General features: G+C 37.2%; 1 protein-coding gene across 1 annotated transcript in view; it reads left to right on the forward strand.

Moving 5' to 3' along the window:
* PROS1 (protein S) overlaps nucleotides 1-20,781 on the forward strand; it is a 69,375-nt gene that overhangs the window by 12,268 nt on the left and 36,326 nt on the right. Inside the window, exons 2-4 of the mRNA XM_040226801.1 lie at nucleotides 11,995-12,152; nucleotides 15,239-15,263; nucleotides 19,512-19,598. Coding sequence (XP_040082735.1) covers nucleotides 11,995-12,152; nucleotides 15,239-15,263; nucleotides 19,512-19,598 — 270 coding nt within the window. The remainder of the gene's footprint in view (nucleotides 1-11,994; nucleotides 12,153-15,238; nucleotides 15,264-19,511; nucleotides 19,599-20,781) is intronic.

Consider the following 20,781-nt stretch of genomic DNA (forward strand, 5'->3'; position numbering starts at 1 on the left):
TTTTGGTTTATTATAGGATATTGAATATAGTTCCCTGTGCTATATAGTAGGACCTTGTTGTTTATCCATCCTATATATATTAGTTCAAGAGTGTGACTATTAAGAGGTTTTAGACACATCTTGTTATTATTTAGGTTGGTGCAAAAGTAATTGTGTTTCAGACCCTGAATTTTAAATCGTTGTAACTAGGCTCAAGCATATCTTTATTAATCAAAATAGGAGCAATTACAATCAATACATCTTTGCCATTGAGAAATAAGTTTGTTTATTCCTGTAGCATAAAAATCCATGCTTCAGGATTCAACTCTTGGAAAGCAATTTCTGTGTCCTTCTGGTTGTGGAAGCATTTTTCCTCCAAAACGTTGTTGAGATGCTTGAAGAAGTGGTAGCCGGTTGGCGAGAGGCCAGGTGGATATGGCAGATGACGTAAAGCTTCATAGGCCAATTCGTTCAACTTCTGAAGCACTGGTTGTGAGATGTGTGGTGGGTGTTGTCACTGAGAAGAATTGGCACTTTCTGTTGACCAGTGCTGGCTTCAGGCATTTCAGTTTTTGGTGCATCTCATCAATTTGCTGAGCATACTTCTCTGATGTAATGGTTTCACAGGAATTCAGAAAACTGTAGCAGATTGGACCGGCAGCAGACCACCAAAGAGTGATCGTCACCTTTTTTGGGGGTGCAAGTTTGGCTTTGGAAAGTGTTTTGGAGCGTTTTCTTGGTCCAACCACTGAGCTGGTTGTCCCTGGTTATATAAAATCCACTTTATGTCACAGGCCACAATCTGATTGAAAAATGCTTTGTTGTTGTTGGGTAGCATAAGACACTTCAAAATGATTATTTTTTTAATTTGATTTCAGCTCATGAGGCAGCCACTTATCAAGTTTTTTCACCTTTCCAGTTTGCTTCAAATGCCAAATGACCGTAGAATGGTTGATGTTGAGTTCTTTGGCAGCTTCTCATTTAGTTGTAAGAGGAGCAGCTTCCATGATGGCTTTCAGCTGGTTATTGTAAACATCCAGTGGCCATCCGTTATGCTTCTCATCTTCAAGGCTCTGGTCTCCTTTGCAAAACTTCACTGCACTGCATGTTCATGAGCAGTTCCTGGGCCAATTGCATTGTTGATGTTGAGAATGGCTCTGCTGCTTTATGCACCATTTTGAACTTGAATAAGAAAATGGCTCGATTTTGCTTTTTGTCTAACATCATTTCCATAATGTAAAATATATATAAAGTAAACAAGTAATAATTCATTAGCAAAAAGTATAAAGCAAGAAATGCACATTAAAATGATGTATAACATAACCACATTGATTTCAGAAATTATTCCAATATCAAATGGCAAAGTTCAATAATGCAAAACCGCAATTACTTAATAATAGATATCTTTGGAAATCTGATTTCAAAAGTAGATTTTAAGAGGACCTAATTCCTTTCGTCTTTGCCAATGTTGGATTTTAACTTCTTTTAAAATCTTTGTCAAAGCAATAGGTATAAAAAAGGGCTGACTTTTTGAGGTGTGAGGAGTAGTCCATACTATTTTTTAATTCATCCTTTAACTTTTTTGGGTTGGGAAGATCCCCTGGAGAAGGGAACAGCTACCCACTCCAGTATTCGGGCCTGGAGAATTCCATGGACTGAATAGTCCATGGGGTCGCAAAGAATCGGACACGACTGAGTGATTTTCATTTTCACTTTTTTATTTCTATATCATATTTTAGTTCTCTACTTCCTTATCATGACATACTTTCATTTTATAGATGCCAGATTTTCTCAATTTATTTAGGATATTATTTATAGATTTTTGGAAGTTAGCTTCTATGTCTTCAGTTACCTCTGTTTCCTTTCGGGTCTATATGTTCCTCTTGCCCTTCTCTTTCATGCTACTAATTTTATGCAATTACCTAGTGATTTTTAGCTGTTATTTCATAATTTTTGAAGACGGTCCTAGTTGATTACATTGACTAGGTAGCTGGTTTAGAGTGCTATGGTTGTTCAGTTCAGTTCAGTCCAGTCGCTCAGTTGTGTCATACTCTGCAACCCCACGTACTGCAGCACACCAGACCTCCCTGTTCATCACCAATTCCAAAAGCTTGCTCAAACCCATGTCCATTGAGTCAGTGATGCCATCCAACCATCTCATCCTCTGTCGTCCCATTCTCCTCTTGCCCTCAATCTTTCCCAGCATCAGGGTCTTTTCAGAAGAGTCAGCTCTTTGCATCAGGTGGCCAAAGTATTGGAGTTTCAGCTTCAACATCAGTCCTTCCAATGAATATTCAGGACTGATTTCCTTTAGGATGGACTGATTGGATCTCCTTGCAGCCCAAGGGACTCTCAAGAGTCTTCTCCAACACCACAGTTCAAAAGCATCAATTCTTCGGCCCTCAGCTTTCTTTATAGTCCAACTCTCACATCCATACATGATTACTGGAAAAACCGTAGCTTTGACTAGACAGACCTCTGTCAGCAAAGTAGTGTCTCTGCTTTTTAATATGCTGTCTAGGTTGGTCATAGCTTTTCTTCCAAGGAGCAAGCATCTTTTAATTTCATGGCTGTAGTCACCATTTATTTTGGAGCCCCCCAAAATAAAGTCTGTCACTGTTTCCATTGTTTCCCCATCTATTTGCCATGAAGTGATGGAACCGGATGCCATGATCTTAGTTTTCTGAATGTTAAGTATTAAGCCAACTTTTTCATTCTCTTCTTTCACTTTCATCAAGAGGCTCTTTAGTTCTTTGCTTTCTGCCATAAGGGTGGTGTCATCTGCATATCTGAGGTTATTGATATTTCTCCTGGCAATCTTGATTCCAGCTTGTGCTTCTTCCAGCCCAGTGTTTCTCATGATGTACTCTGCATATAAGTTAAATAAGCAGGGTGACAATATATAGCCTCTGTCGTTGTTAAGGTCCATTTTTCTAAAGGGACAATGCTTTTGGGAAACTTATGAGTCCTAAGTAATTGGGCAGGCTTCTATTTAAGCCTTTGTGGGTATTGGTCAAGGGTAATTGTCAAGGTAAAGAGCACACTACTCTTTGAAATAACTCTTTCTAGTTGCACTATTTGATCCCACACAATATACGTTAAATGCATCTTTCCTTATTACTTGTTTTATTTTCCTTCTTTTCCTCGATTTCTTATCCCAATCATTTTTTCTCCTTTCCAAAGTTATCATTTTACTCCACTATTATTTAGACTGTGTCTCACAGCCTTTTAGAAAGTCCACAGGGAGTTCTGAAAGGTTGGCAGAAATTATGTTGAATTATAAACATCTAGTCAATGCTTTACCAACATTCCAAATAATCTTATTTCTACATCATCACTTAAAAAATAGTTATATCCTAAGAGTCTCCCTGGTGGGACTCCCTGATGACTCATGGTAAAGAATTCACCTGCAGTGTGGGAGACCTGGGTTCGATCCCTGAGTTGGATAGACCCCTGGAGGAGGGCATGGCAACCCACTCCAGTATTCTTGCCTGGAGAATCCCATGGACAGAGGAGCCTGTTGGGCAACAGTCCATGGGGTTGCAAAATATCGACACAATTGAGCAACTAAGCACAGCACAAGAGTCAAAATGGAAGCCTTTGAGATCTAGTCTTCCTAAGCCCCTAAGCATGTTTCATACTTATTGCTTATTGGGGAAGTCTGGAAGATGGTGCAGGAAGAGGGGTATTGCAGAATTAGGCCAGCTCTTGTTGTTGCCTTTTGCTTTTCCAAACGTAAATACAGACACAGGCCACTGAACTAATAATATTAATTGATGCCACCCTAACAAAATAGGTCAAATAGAACAAAAACAAAACATTTACTGGGCTGTAACCTCTTGTTACGTGACATCAAATCAGATGGTGTTTTGGTGTCCTAATGTGTAGGAGGTAAAAAAGACAAAGCAAGCTGACTACACAAATATCTTGCTGCACATCCTAAAAAGAGACCTCTTGTTGTAGCCTCAGAAAGTATAACCAATTTACAGTATAGTTGTTTAGAGGAGAAAAGAGAGGGCTATAGAAATTTCCTCTTTAGACCTTGCCAAACTCTGAATTCTGAGTTCCTTCAGAAATACCTTAATTTATCACTTACTGAGAGCAAACACATGAAATAGCAGAAATGGACAATATAGTTTACTTCAAGGTAATAAGCTGCCTGTTCTGTCTTTTGGGTAGAAGTATTTGTAGTTTTGGAAGGAGTAACTACTATGTACCCCTGTCTTTGTCTAGGGCTAAAGCAAAGGTTTAATCTTGGAGATAATTGGCAGAGTGTTCGATTTACTCTTTTATCCTAGACTAGGGGCTGTAAATTAGTTACAATTAAATCTTCAAGTAAGGAGAGGTTCATTTCACTTCTGTTGTGACAAAACAGTTCAAGCATTGTTTCCCTACTCATTTGATCTGTTCTAGAAGGCGGGGGTGGGAGGTGGGGGGTAGGGTCAATGATCACATTTTTTAAAATGCCACTGCTTTCCTACTTCTAAATGCCAACTCTCATTTCTCCTAATCCAAATGTTATAAAACTCACCTTTATATGTATACTATATACTTCACAGGTTGTCTCCTCTTCTTCTTTCCTAGATTTAAACCTTATCCAGACCTACCTCTTAGGGTTTCCCTTATAGCTCAGTTGGTAAAGAATCCACATGCAACACAGGAGACCCCAGTTCAATTCTGGGTTGGGAAGATCCACTGGAGAAGGGATAGGCTACCTTCTCCAGTCATTCTTGGGCTTCCCTTGTGGCTCACTCAGATGATAAAGAATCCACATGCAATGTGGGAGACCTAGGTTCGACCCCTGGGTTAGGAATAATCCCTTGGAGATGGGAAAGGATACCCACTCCAGTATTCTGGCCTGAAGAATCCATGGACTATATAGGCCATGGGGTCGCAAAGAGTCGGACATGCCTGAGTGACTTTCTCTTGCTCACAGACCTACCTCTTACAGTATTTGATTCTCTTAAATTGTTTCTTGTCAGCCTTTTCATTGCTTAGTCCTCTAGAAAGACAGAGGTATGGTTCACCTTTACAGAATACTTTTTAAAATGTTTTCCCAAACCTTAATATAATAATATGAGAAGAATCAGTTGCTCAGCAGTGTAGTCAAGGCTATGGTTTTTTTGGTAGTGGTGTACAGATATGAGAGTTGGACCTTAATAAGAAACAAATGTGAAATGTAGAGAAGTGTATTAGCTAGTATTTTAGCTCTCTTAAAAAAAAATAAACTTTACTTAAAAAAAATAGACATATAACATACGTACAAACATAACATTTGTTTCTTAAGGCTAATACAAGCTTTTCTGAAGTTGTAATAATTATGTAGCCTGATGAATGCCTAATTAAAAATCTATCTTTGGTTTTTTTCTTAGTCCTTGCAACCTTCATATTTTTAATACCCCTCCTCAATTGTAAATATTTTGCTGTATAAATCTTTATAATAAAAATCAAAGATTTTTACACTTAATATGTGATGATTAATTTTTTCAGTCTTTAAACTTTTTATGTTGTATTGGAGTATAGCTGATTAACAATGTTGCGGTAGTTTCAGGTGAACAGCAAAGGGATTCAGCCATACATATATATGTATCCTTTCTCCCTCAAATATGTGATTATTTAAAATGAAATTTATAAAATAAAATTTCCAATCATTATTAACTAATGCTTTTTCTATGTCATTTGGAAAATAACAATAGTAACTTCCTGTATCAATCAAAAATAGCAATTCTATTTTTACCAGTCTTTGTGTAAGCAAAACATGCCATTTCAGCAGTTGAGAGATAGGAGGCACAATTACATCTCAAAGTGTTTTCTAATTGTTCTGTTTGTACATTGGATGCCATTTCCCTGACCCTGTCCCACACTGAAGAAGAAACAAAGATTCAAACACTCTGCCAAACCAAAAGCTAGCCTAAAATTCCCTTCTCAGATACATTCTTTTAGGGACAGTTTTTCATTCTTGGGATGCCAAGAGGGGCTAAAAGAAGAGACAGAAAGCAAAGTTTAAAAAGATGAGTTTTAGGAGGGAGGAATGTGAGAACTGTCTCTGCAAAGGTAAGAGATTCAGAGGATGAACTAGCGTAAAGTTTGGGTCTCCTCCATCTGCTACCTCACCTGCATTTGACTGATTGGTTTTGGACAACGTGCAGTTCTGACCCCTCTGAACAGAAGAGAGCAGGCTTGGACACTTAAGTGGGAAAGGGGCTTTTAACGTTTTTCTTTAACTCTTGATGGAGGTCAAACTGAACTGAACAGTGAGGGAATTTTCCTGGGAGAAGAGGCAATGCTGAGCTTCCCTGATGGCTCAGCTGTGAAAGAATTTGCCTGCACTACAGGAGATGCAGTTCTGCGGGTATGATCCCTGGGTGGGGAAGATCCCATGGAGAAGGAAATGGCAACCCACTGCAATATTCTTATCCCCTGGACAGAGGAGCCTGGTGGGCTATGATCCATGGGGTCACAAAGAATTGGACATGGCTTAGAAACTAAACCACCACCACCACCACAGAGGCAATGCTAACTCCACTATCCTTATGACAGGTGTTAAATGAAGTATGTACCAACAACAATAAATTAATTTTTGTTGTTTAATCAAATTTATGCTGAAAAAAATTTTTGCTTCCACAGAAAACATTGAGGGTGTCAGTGGTTATGTTATTGACATAATTGTTCAGCTTCTGTGGTTGTTATTTTGAAGAAGGGATGACTCAGATAAGGTAAAAAATCAAGCAGATTCAGTCATGTTTCTAATCTCGGACTACTCATAACAAAATATAACCTAAGAATTTTAATCTGAATGTAACACTTTCAAGCATGTTAGTTGGCTTTTCACAAGGATTTTCTTGAAAAACTTCTTAATCTAAAAGAAGTGAAACAAATGATTAGAGACAATGTGATGATGCAGAAATAGAATGGGTTCTGGAGCCAGGCTTGATGAACTTTGTTCTCAGTTATGTGGATTTGGTAAGATTAAACTCCATTTCTCTGAGTTTTAGTTTATTATGTGTTTAACAGTGAGACAGGGTTAATAGGAGATAATACAAAAAGAGCATGTGTGTGCTTATGGTGCCATATTTAATATTATGATAAATAATGAAACTTTTTAGACACTCCTGCATGCCAGCAGGATAAATATTTGGCGGCAGCCAGTGATAAGAACACTTCAGAACATATATTTGTCTCATCCTACAGTTCTGTAGTTTTAGTTTAGATCCGTGATGTCACATTTATATCTTTTTGACAAGGAATGGTAGATTCCTTTGAAAACACATTCTGTTAGATGAGTGGGTTTATTTTATAACAGACAATACATGTCTTATTTAAGATACCAAGTATATCCACTACACAACCACATAATTTATTTTTTTAAGTCAAATACCTTGTGGGCATTTAAGTGGTAGAATACATAGAAGAAAGAGCACTGGAGGATAGGTATATTTAAATTCTTGTCCCCATGTCCGTCCACAGATGAATGGATAAATAAACTGTGGTACATATATGCAATGGAATGTTACTCAGCCATGAAAAGGAACACATTTGAGTCCATTCTGATGAGGTGGATAAACCTAAAGCCTATTATGCAGAATGAAGTAAGTCAGAGTGAGAAAAGCAAATATCATATATTAATGTGTATGTATGGAATCTAGAGAGATGGTATTGATGAACCTATTTGCAGAGCTGCAGTGGAGACGCAGACAGAACAGACGTATGGACACAGTGGGGGAAAGGGGGTTATGACAAATGGAGAGAGTAGCATGGAAACACATACCACCATATGTAAAATAGTCAGTGGGAATTTGCTGTATGATCCAGGGAACTCAAACTGGGGCTCTGTGACAACCCAGAGGGGTGGCTTGGTGTGGGAGGGTGATTCAAGATGGAGGTTCAAGAGGGAAGGGAAGTATGTGTACTTAAGGCTGATGCACGTTGATGTATGGTATTAACCAACACAATATTGTAAAGTAATTATCCTCCAATTAAAAATAAATAAATTTTTAAAATTCCTGTCTGCTTAGCACCACTTTGTAGCTCTGTGATCTTGAAAAATACATGTAATTTCTTTCAGCTCCAAAATTTCTTCAATAAGAAAATGGAAATGATAATTGTATCCTGTAGCATATTTCATTATTTATGTAGGATCAAATGAAATCACTAATATGCACTTTGGTGAAAGTTGTTCTGGCGTGCTGCGATTCATGGGGTCGCAAAGAGCTGGACATGACTGAGCGACTGAACTGAACTGAACTGAACTGAACTGATACACCATCCCAGTTGAAAGTATTATTGGGTTGAACCTAGGTAAACTAAAACAAACTTTCAAATTCAGACAAAATTTATTTAGACAGAATCATTTTTTAAATTATTAGCTTTGTTATCCTTTAGGTCAGAGGTGTGACAATTTTCATTTTTAATATTCCTCTCATTATCAGAGATAATGACACTTTTCCCTCTTTTCTGAGAAGCAGTAGTAAATAGTAGTGGATAGTTGCAGGTCTGAGCATTGGGGTGCCTGTGATCTAAATTGTACTTTTGTTGTTTATAAGCTTAATAACTTAGAGCAAATATCTTGTATGCTCTGGATTTTCATTATCTCTGTAGTAATGGAGTTTGCTGTGTTTTCTTCTGATTTTATAAATTTATGTGAGCATTTTTTAAAATTATCACTTAGTTCTCCCTGACAATTGAGAATTTCCCCAAAGATAAGTATAATATGTGTTACTACACATGGTCTGTGTCATGCGATGAGGCTCTTATAGGGAAAGAGATATTCTTAAGTATCAATATTAACCTCTGAATTCTAAAGTTTGATATTCTGTAAGGAAGAAATGCTAAGGAGTGATGTTTATGGTTTGTTTTCCAATTGCATCTGACCTTGATTATTTTGTTGTTACATCAGTATATTCATCTTTAATACAAAGTCTTATTGTTTTCCTCAGAAAGGCTAACATATTTTCTTCAACATTCAGAAAGGCTTCACTGGTGGCTCAGATGATAAAGAATCTGTCTGCAATGCAGGAGACCTGGGTTTGATCTCTGGGTTGGGAGGGTCCCCTGGAGAAGGAAATGGCAACCCACTCTAGTATTCTTGCCTGGAGAATCCCCATGGACAGAGGAACCTGGTGGGCTATAGTCCATGGGGCCACAAAGAGTCGGATATGACTGAATGACTAAAGCTTTCTCCTTTTCAGAAGGGCCAAGTTTTTGCTATATTATTGTCAGGTAGCATGCTTAAAACTATTTCAAATAAATGAGATAAGTTTAATCTCAGACCATCTCGTTGTTGGTTGGGCTGCCATTTTTCAATTGACAACACACTTGGTGGCTGGCATGCTCACAGAATAGCATCTTTTAGATGCACACAGCCTTAGTTTATCTTGATCTCGAGCAGCAGTAAAAATGGTGAGAGATATATGGAAAACAGACAGGAAAACAGTGTCGGACTTTATTTTTTGGGGCTCCCAAATCACTGCAGATGGTGACTGCAGCCATGAAATTAAAAGATGCTTACTCCTTGGAAGGAAAGTTATGACCAACCTAGATAGCATATTCAAAAGCAGAGACATTACTTTGCCAACAAAGGTCTGTCTGGTCAAGGCTATGGTTTTTCCACTGGTCATGTATGGATGTGAGAGTTGAACTGTGAAGAAAGCTGAAGAATTGATGCCTTTAAAGTGTGGTGTTGGAGAAGACTCTTGAGGGTCCCTTGGACTGCAAGGAGATCCAACCAGTCCATTCTGAAGGAGATCAGTCCTGGGTGTTCATTGGAAGGACTGATGCTAAAGCTGAAACTCCAGTACTTTGGCCACCTCATGTGAAGAGTTGACTCACTGGAAAAGACTGATGCTGAGACGGATTGGGGGGAGGAGGAGAAGGGGACGACAGAGGATGAGATGGCCAGATGGCATCACCAACTTGATGGACATGGGTTTGAGTGAACTCCGGGAGTTGGTGATGGACAGGGAGGCCTGGCGTGCTGTGATGATTCATGGGGTCGCAAAGAGTCAGACACAACTGAGCGACTGAAATGAACTGAACTGATTGTTAAAAATATATTCAATATAACTCAAACGCTTTTGTTAGTTCATCATCACATTTAAACTTCTGTTTTGTAGGTGAGGAAACCCATATAAAACTAAAATAAACATAAATCACTCTTGAAAGGTGTTCAGTTATCCAACTAATAATTATAGTAAGTGTTGATTAGTCAGTCCTTTTGCTCTTCTTTTTCTTCATTCTACTGTCAACTTTTGATTATCTAGTCCTTATTATGGCATCCCACTCCAGTATTCCTGCCTGGAAAATCCCATGGACGGAGGAGCCTGGTGGGCTACAGTCCATGGAGTCGCAAAGAGTCAGACATGACTGAGCCACCTCACTTTCACTTTTCACTTTCATGCATTGGAGAAGGAAATGGCAACCCACTCCAGTGTTCTTGCCTGGAGAATCCCAAGGATGGGGGAGCCTGGTGGGCTGCCGTCTATGGGGTCGCACAGAGTCGGACATGACTGAAGCGACTTAGCAGCAGCAGTCCTTATTATATACTGGGTTATGAGAGAAATAAGAAAAAAATTAATTTAGCTATTTACATTATTTGCTTGTCTTTCCAGTGAAATAACCATTTGTGGTTAAAAATCAGGATTAAAAATTTTATTTGTAGATTTTATGTGTGATTTAAAATTTTTCATTAAGAAACCATGTTCTATTCATATACTAAAATGATAAAGCCCAAACTATATTCACCATTCTTTTCTTCAAATATAACTGCAGATGATAGCTTGAGTGTCTTTTCAAACTCTTTTCTCTGTATTCTGTCCACCTGATATTTACACATCTACAAATATGGCTGGTATATATAGGATTATGCTATAGATGAGGCATCTATAACTTGCACTTTTCAAGGAAGGAAGGAAGAAGAAGGAAGGAAGTAGTACCTTCCTTCTTTTAAATTTTTGCAAATCTATTAGGCAAAAGTCTGACTGCTTTAAAAAATTTGTGTTGAACATCTTTTCACATGTTTATTGGCTACTTTAATTTTTCTCTGTATTGGTGTTTGCATGATATTGTTTTGTTTATATTTTATTTACACTTTTTATTTTGTTTTTAACCTTGCACGCATGGCTTCTTTACTTTCAGCTTATATTGCAGCAGACACAGGAGATGGTGGGTTCAATCCCTGGGGAAGGAAATGGCAACCCACTCCAGTGTTCTTGCCTGGAGAATCCCATGGACAGAGGAGCCTGGCAGGCTACAGTCCAAAAGGTTGCAAAGAGTTGGACACTACTAAGTGACTAAGCACACACATACACTGCACTCATACCTGTATTGGTTGCCATATTGTATTATTTTTTATTTAATTTGCAAAAGTTGTTTATAGATTCTAGATGTCAATCTGTTGCTTGATTTTGAACTTTGTTATTTTTATCATTGTTCGTCAACTGCTTAAAATTTTTTACATACTCTCAGTTACCTTTTTTTTTTCTCTTTGCCTTCTGTATTTTGTGCTTTGTATATGGTCTTCCTTTTGCCATGGGTTTTTATTTTCTCGTTTGTATAGATAACCAGGTGTTTTAGCCTATCAAATAGCTTTCAAATAGCTGATTGAACTGTACTCCTACATTTCTCAGAGATCACACAAGTTTTCCATTAAAACTGAGAAAGTTTGTTACTCTAAAGATGCTGTGGCTATGACTTTTGACAATCATTTCAGCATGATGTTTTTCCCAACACTGTCATAATGAGGTAAACATTGAATTTTCATTGGTTATGTTTGACCTCAAGCACAAACTTGAATAATTTGTGCAAATCATTAGACAAGTGCTGTACCTACACACCAAACTGCTCTTTGGGTTGTTAACCAAGGGGCATATGTATCTGCATTTTCCCCCTCAGTTTAACCCTACTTTGAATGCCATGCAATTTACAGACAAAAAGAATGATTTAAATTCTCATGTTTAAACAATATTTTAGAGGAGAAATGAAAGATTTGTTCATGTAAACATATTTTTTTCCCTTCAGTTTTGTCGAGGCAACATGCTTCACAAGTCCTGGTTAGGAGACGCCGTGCAAATTCATTGCTTGAAGAAACGAAAAAGGGCAATCTTGAAAGAGAATGCATTGAAGAACTGTGCAATAAAGAAGAAGCCAGGGAAATCTTTGAAAATAACCCGGAAACGGTAAGAACTCATGAAAGGTGGTCAGTTAGTGTACCTGGACATATAGTTACAGACGGAACATTTCCAGCTTTAGTCTCTGTTCCCTCGTGTTCCTTTTTAAAGTTAATGATTGTGTATATCACCTTCTGTGGGCTCAATCCACCCACCAGTGCAGGAGACCCAGGAGAGGCAGGTTTGATCCCTGGGTCGGGAAGATCCCCTGGAGAAGAAAATGGTAACCACTTCAGTAATCTTGCCTGGAAAATCACGTAGACAGAGAGCCTGGTGGGCTGCAGTCCATGGGCTCCCAGAGAGTTGAACACAGCTTAGCAACTGAACCACAACAGTATCACCTTCTGCATTTTCCCACTGAAGCATTTCAGGAGGCAGTGCCTTCAAGGGTGGGCGTGTTAGGGAAATACTATTTGCCGAAAGCAATACGCTCTGACCAAACTATAATTCAGTTATACCTAATCATCACAAATAGTATGAATTTCATGGTTTATAACTACTTTCTCTCAACCAGTATTTTGTATTGTTGGGTGAGGGGAAGGCATCTCTAGTGTGTGCATGTGTGTGTGTGTATGACTACATCGTTATCACTACGCTTCATTAATTCTCGCCATTGGCACTTTTAACTAAGCTTTAGAAAACAGGACCTCTAATTCAGAGCTTGGTACATAATAGGTATTCAGTGAATGCTTACTGAAGAATTCATTTCAATACTGTGTTTCCTAAGAACACTTTTAATTTATTCCATAAACTCTTGGGAAGTTTCCTGAGCCCACTTTAAATCATTGATAATCCCAGGGGTAGAATGTATATCTTTAGTGCATACATTTTTCCAAGTTAGTCTAGAAAACTATAAAGATCCCTAAATATCTTACAGAAATAAGAGACCCTTAGAGCTGATCTTTAGCCCCCCAGTTCTCCTAGAGAAGCCTTTCTCTAACTTGTTCTGTGTGTAGCAAGAATATAAATAGTGCCTCTAAGAATTAGGATGAGGGTGACCTTGAGAATTAAAATTTGATGACCTTTGGGGTTACCCTAGATTTTTTTCCCGAATGAACTGTGTATCCAAAAGGAAACGAGGGAGGCATATGTATCTGCATATGTATCTTCAAAATACCTCCTTTACTTCTGACTTAGCTCCTGGGACCATGAGACTAGATAAGCAGTAACAAGCAGGAACCATTTGTCTATTGTGAAAGAACTTGTCCAGGACAGTAATAACTTATGTTTTCTGGGATTACCCTTTAATCCTCTTACCTCCACATACTCTAATAGGTTCAAAGGGAATTTTCCCTAAGGTATTCATTTTTAACACTCTCCAAGTTTGAAATCAAATGTTTCTCTTAGTTTTGCTGTCTTTTGTGGAAAAGCAATTGACAAGGCAAAAATATTTTATTTCGCACAAGGTAACAGTGTACTATTATTGTATAGGAAGCAAATACACAAATACACATATACATAAATGTTTCTTTTTATTATGGAAATTGAAACTATTTCCCAAAGTAGGGACTCCTTCCCTTTTCAGTGATTATCAACCATCTGCTATTCTTGTTCTGCCTATTGTGTACCCAACTCACTCTAATTTTTGTTTGTTTTGCCAGAACATTTTAAGACAAGCCTGCGTGCCCAAGATTTCATTTTATTATATCACCCATCAGTACTTAAGCATGTATTTCTAACACTAAATATGTTCTCATAGTTTAGCCTCTGAGTAGCAAATGGGGAATGAGACAGAAGACATGTGGAGGGGAGAGAAACAGTGGAGAAAAGAAACTCATTTATGTGCTTGTCCTCTTCCACTCATTCTGATAATGGTGTTACGGATAGAAGAAAAAGAGAGATGATGGTGAGAGTGGAAGAGAGGAAGAAATGGGAGAAATGAAAGAAAAAGCATTTGTTATTGTTTCTCACTTTCTTTCCTTTTCCAAACACTCCCTGTCTGCATCCCTCAAACCCTAGTCCAGACGCCCAGTCACCACCTTCTTGCTTCTCTCCCCATTGTCCCTGATATAGTCCTTTCCCATTACATTATCTCATGTTGAACCCATTCCTCATTACCTACGTCCTGGCTTTTTCCCAGCCTCTGGGATCTAATGCCTGACGATCAGAGGTAGAACTGAAGTAATAATAATGGAAATAAAATGCACAATAAACATAATACATTTGAGTCATCCTGAAACCATCCCCATTCCCTTGGTCTGGAATAAAAATTGTCTTCCATGAAACCAGTCCCTGGTGCCAAAAAGATTTGGGGACCGCTGCTATAAAAGACAATATCAGTGTCTGAACTGCTTAGTGGTTGGATCTCATTCTTAGAAATTAGTAGATACGTGTTGTGTAGGTTTATATGTGAGAGGAGGAAGGAATAAGGGCTTTAATTGTATCCTGGATGAAAGTTATGCTCTGTATTTGAGGTTGTTTTTGTGTAGAAACATTAGTTTCTCATGAGGAGTTCTTATGCTATTAGTGCTGCGCATTAGATATTTTATGGCTTAAGAAGGCTTTTGTGAACCAGCCTGGGTTCCTTTCCATCAGAAAATCACTGTTAACATTTTTCTCCTTTTGGTAAAGTGTATTCCTTAGTCCAAATGACTGAGTTACAGAAAAATTTCTTGGTACATCACCAGTTTATAAGTAAGGTATGACATGTACATAAGATGCTAAGAGATAAATGACCACTTCAATTCAAATTATGTTATTCAGCAATTAATCTAGTATGTGTGTAATCAACATGATGTCAAATATATCAAATGGGTATCTAATCATCATGGAAAAATTAAAGGATTTACAAAAAGGGGGCATATGTAGTGATATTTAACATCTTCAGTGGAACCTGTTTTCATTTTAGAAGTCTTTGAAGAATGATTTAATTGATCAGTATTGCTTTAAGCCTAAAAGCATTTTATTGGCTTAATGCTATTAGCCATATACTTCTGGTATACCTTTTATTATAGAAAAAATGTTATACTGTAATGTGAAAATGACAGTTATATGTAATTTATTGCATCTTTAATATAAAAACATGGTTTAAAATTAAATATTAACTTTATAGTGAAATTTACCTTTGTTATATTTTTTCTTTTCTTTTTTTCTAGGAATATTTTTATCCAAAATATTTAGGTAAGTTTAAAAGATCTCAATCATGTTATCTTAGAAATGATAGAAACTTAACTATGATGAAGTCCAATCCCCCATTTATATATATTCCACCCCATATAATTTCATTAGCCTTGGGAGTAAGATCTCATTCTGTATGCAGATTTGCTATCCTTGCTGTCCTTTTATTTAAAGACATGTACCCAACTTTCACTTTTCTTTCCCTATCTTATTTGGCAGTGTAATAGAAAAGCCGAAGTCCTAAGAAAAATAATAATAATATGATGTGGACTGTAGTCTCAGACCTAAAAGTTTCTGCTGTATCAGATTGGGCAATTTATTTAACTTTTTAATTTCTGTATTATATTATGTTATAACTTTATTTTCTAACTTCAGAGCTATTGGGAATACCAAATAAACACATGAATTAGATAGATTTTTAAAAATTATGTCGAACTTTCTTCAAATATAAAGTATAATTCAACTGATTTATATAGTTGAAAAAAAAAGTATGGCCTTTTTTACTATGACTTATTTTTGATTCACATTTTATATTTTGGTCTTTATTTAGTTATATGTGATGAATTCCACTGTTGAGAACAGAAATGCTCTACCTTAATTAAAACCTTTTTGTCATTTGATGTGTATATTTTGTAGGCCAGTGTTCCTAAATGGGAAAAAAGAAATGTTTATAATCCTGTCTCTGGTAAACTTAATAGTAATTTCACTAATTATCACAGCTCATGCTGGGAACTCCTTACAGTAAGATAATGTCACCCAAGAAATTAGATCACTATTACATATTTTTTGGACAGTATTTGGATTTAGAGTTGTAAGAGTTCAGGAAACATATTAGTCTATCCACATCCTCCATGCAATGCACTGAAAACATGGAATTTGGGCAAAAATACTCAGGGCTTCATTATATAAAGGTAAGTTTTTAACTTGTGTTCTTTTCCTTAGAAAATAGAGTAAACAACTCTGCCATCTGTGTAGGCCTGTAAAATATCACCGGATAAAATGGATGATTAAATTTATGAGAGAAAAACTTCTTGGGAAGAATGCTACATTCTGAGCCAAAATGTAAACATCAGAAATAGCTTTTATTTTTTAGTTCTTGCCCAACTGGTGGATTAGTTCAAACTGCTGACTTCTCTTAAAATCATCTCAAAAGAAGCAATAGCTATTCCAGGTGCTAATAATAACAAAATATAATGAAAAAAGGTCAGGAAATGTGAGCAGTCCACGGATAGACTGAAGGCGGCCTGACCCACTATGTGTGTGTGGAGACCTGGGGTGCTGACTTCTGAGGCAGTGGTAAGAGGACACAGTGGGTATTTTCAAAAGAACGTGAGCATTCAAATCAAGCAAATTTTTAAAAATACAACAGAGAAAACCCTGAGTAACAACAAAAAATAAGAAAATAACAAAAATAGGGATAGAAGTAAATGGAAAACAAAGAGAGGATTAATAGTAGAAAATCTCATTCTTTGAAAAGGCAAAGTAAGGAAAGTAAATTAGATGAACCTCCAGCAAGAATAAACAAGGAAAAAGAAAAAAAGGGAAAGAAGAACTACCAAAACACAAAATGTAGGTTAAAGGGGGGAACTACTATAAACCCAAGTAGACTGGATTTATAATCATAAAATAAAGATTCTAAAATAAAATATAATCATAAAATGTTACAAAAGATAATCGTATGACAATATGGGTATAGGAGCTGTCATAGTCTAGAACCAAGATTTCTTTCTAGTGCGTTCTGTCCTGACCACTGGAACCTCTCCTGAAAGTGCCTCTCTCTCAGGCTTTCCTCCAGGATGGCCCAAGTTTCTATTCCTAATTCCAATTCTTGGGAGAGCTTCTGCTTCAGGCTACAAAAGCTAAGACGATCTCTCTCCAGTTCTCACCTCTCTACCCATTCACTCTCTCCCACTTCCTGCATTCCTGTTGGACAACAAGAAAGAGAAATGGGAAAGTAAGGGGTAGGATTACACTGCTTTGAGTAACCATGCAGCTCACTCTTCACACTGTTCTTCTAAAAAAATTAGCAAAAAAATTCCAAAAAAATGTTATCAGTGTATTAGTATGCACTCGTATATAAGGTGGTTTATGGGTTAAACGTACTTTGTAGTCTGGCCCGGTGTCCTAATCACCATATGAAGCATTTCACCTGAACCTCTAGCTTAAGGGTTTCGAATTTTGGCTGTCAGATTTGTCCAGAACTGCAAAATGAGGCTTTCTTACAAGCCAGAATCCTAATGAAATGTTCACACTATAAGATAATTCTGGGAGTGGGTGATTCAAGAGGAGGAACAAATGAATTCAGGGAAAGAATACTCAGGACCTAAGATTGCCTAGATCTCATTGGGTCTCCAGGAAGACTACAATGTAAGTATAAACTATTGTTTTTTTGGGAAAATATTATAACCTACCTTGGTAGGCTAAATAGTGACCACCCACCTTCAAAGATGTTCATATCCTATCCTTAGAACCTCTGAATGTTACCTTAATTGTTGTCTTTGAAGATTTAAGTTAAGGATCTTGAGATGAGAACATTATTCAGTGTAATTATAAACATTCTTATATAAGGGAGGCAGGAGATCAGAGTTTGTAGTAAGATATATGACAATAAAGCAAGAGTTGAGAATGATACGAGGTTAGAGCCATGAGCCAAGGAATGCAGGTAGCTTGTGGAAGCTGAAAAAACAGAGGAAATAGATTCTCCCTTAGAGTCTTTAGAAGGAACGCAGCCCTACCAACACCTTAATTTTAGGCTTCTGATCCCTGTAACTGTAAGAAAATAAATTTGTGTTATTTTGAGTTGGTGAGATTGTGATGATTTGTCACAAAAGCAGTAAGAAAGGAATATATACACAGACTTCAAATGAGCCTTTGCACCCATCTGTAATAAACTGTGTTCTCCAAAGATGACTGCAAAAATATTTCCCATCTCACATATTCTTCTGCAATGTCATCTTGCCACTTTCCCGTCACCATGTGAAATCTATCCTTTTCCCCCTCCCCCAAATCTGGGTGGACCCTGAGACTGCTTTGATCAATAGACTATGATGGAAGGGACACAGCGCCTCTTAACTGGCCTGGCAGCTTCTTTCTTCTTCCTCTTGGAAGCTAAGTACCACGAAAGCAGTGCCACTTTAGGACTGCGTACTCAGGGAAACGCAACCATGTGGAGAAGCCCTGAAGCATGGCATATACCGTGTGGAGACAGAGATGCCAAGAAGCCTGCGCTGTTAAACATGTGAGTGAAAAGTCATCCAGAAAGTGGATCTTCCAGCCCCAGCCACCCTGACTGGTCCTGTGTGCAGCAGAGACAGACAGTTTAAGTAAATAAACCCTTTCTAAATATTTGATACATAGATCATAAATAATATAAAATGATTATTTTATAAGCCACTAATTTGGGGAGTCTTTACTCAGCAAAAGATGACCAAAACACCACCTTTTTAGTAGGTTAGTGACTGTCTATACCTGTCCTGGGAAATCCTATGGACAGGAGGCTGGTGGGCTACAGTCCATGTGGTTGCAAAGAGACACAACTTAGCAACTGAGCACTTACAACTATCTGTTCAATGAACTAACATATACAATGTTGTCTTCAGTGGCTGTTAAGACATGTTATGTTGTTGGTCTTAAATGACCCCTGGTTAAAGTCCACACGTATTTTCTTTCTGTTTTTCATCTTATTTCTGCCAGATTGCTGAATCTAATTTCACAAAGTTGTATTGAGAAAAAAAATGAATAAAGTAAACGTGCTTTGTAATATTGAGGCATTATACAAACATTATTTTGTTAATCTCTATGCAGCATTGGAAGAATTAGAAGTTGCCTGCAACAACCAGAAACACTAACTCATTCTATTCACTTAATAATAGGCAATTTCTAAATTAGGCTCTGGTCTACAGATTTGAGGGTAACTTCAGGTCTCTGCTACAGAATTAAGAACATAGATTTATGTGGCAATAAATTTCTTTGCTAATCCAAGATGTTTTCCCCTTCTGGCTTTAAGGCTCTTTTCTAAAGAGAAGCTTCTATAAATATGTTTTTCATGATTGTGTATATATTGCAGTCTTGCTTGTAGATTTTTGATTTTTCAAAAAGGTGGATGGAGACATTTAGGATTGACATTTTGATTGCTGAATCATGTCTATACACAGAAGCATAAATATCCTACTGCTCTGGATAATTTCCACCATGATTTCAGATCAAGTTTAGTGTATAAGCTCTAAGATGACACTTGTTTGTGTTTTACAGGTTGTCTTGGCTCTTTCAGAGCTGGATTATTCACTACTGCTCGTCTGTCAACTAATGCTTACCCTGACCTGAGGAGCTGTGTCAATGGTAAACACTTCTACCATCAGTTTAAAAAACAAAACGACAAAAACCTGCAAGTAAAGTACACCCATATAAATACAACTACTGTTTCAAAACCAACAAATGAGCCCTTGAAGGGCTGGCTGTAGGCCAAGTAAGGAGGTTTTCTCAAAATACATTTAAGGAATAGTGTTTTTTTTTGGGTGGGGGTATGCCACATGGCTCTAGCACTGGGTTAAATTGGCCAAATAATTATTTCTTTCAGTGTTTATTTGTTTATTATTTACTTAGTGTAAACTTTTAAGTATCATATAACTTATATGATATCATATATCATATCATATACATACATATTTGTATGTATCAGAAATATACAAGATGAATTCTTTTCTTCTTTTTGGCCATGTTGCACAGCTTGTGGGACCTGAGTTCCCCCACCAGGGATTGAACCCAGGTCACAGCAAGGAAGATCCCTAACCACTGGACTGCATGGGAACTCCCTGAAGGAATGTGTTTTTAGATGTAAATGCTGCTTAAAATGAATTTTCTAGCTAACTTTTAAATTGAAGTGTGGTCCTTATTTGCCAAGCTTTACATCATTGGCTTCAGAATTTTATTCCCAAGAGCTTTTTGACTGTTGTTGCATAATCATGTACTTATGACCAAATGTTACAGTTGACTAATAGCTCACAGGGAAGCCACATTTATTTTTCTGACTTTTGGTATAAATGAGGAAATGTAGAAATATTGATATATTATTGGTATACCACATTTGGTATAAATGTGGATATAAATGTGTAAAATATTGTGATATCAAATTAGCCTTTAACCTCTGAAGTTCACATAAGGCCTACTGATAAATCTGGTAGATTATTTGTCTCTAGTTTATCAATTTCCTGACATGCAGAGACAAAGGTGAAATTGAAACATGTAAATTGGGATGTTTGTCCAGTGAATATTTTACATGCAGCATTGGTACTATTGAGATATTCACTTAACTGCACTTTCTGTAATTCAAAATTAGCTGTAACGTCACAAGTAAAACAGTGTGCTTGAACATGTATATTTAATTCATACTTTATTTTTTAAATTTACCCAAGGACAGAAAAATAATTTTATAATTTCTTGATTAACCTGTTTTCTATTCTTTTAACTAATATCTGGACTTCCCAGATATCCCAGTGGTACAGAATCCACCTGCCTATGCAGG

The sequence above is a fragment of the Oryx dammah genome, unplaced genomic scaffold (assembly GCF_014754425.2).
Source record: "Oryx dammah isolate SB20612 unplaced genomic scaffold, SCBI_Odam_1.1 HiC_scaffold_2, whole genome shotgun sequence".
Taxonomy (NCBI): Eukaryota; Metazoa; Chordata; class Mammalia; order Artiodactyla; family Bovidae; genus Oryx; species Oryx dammah.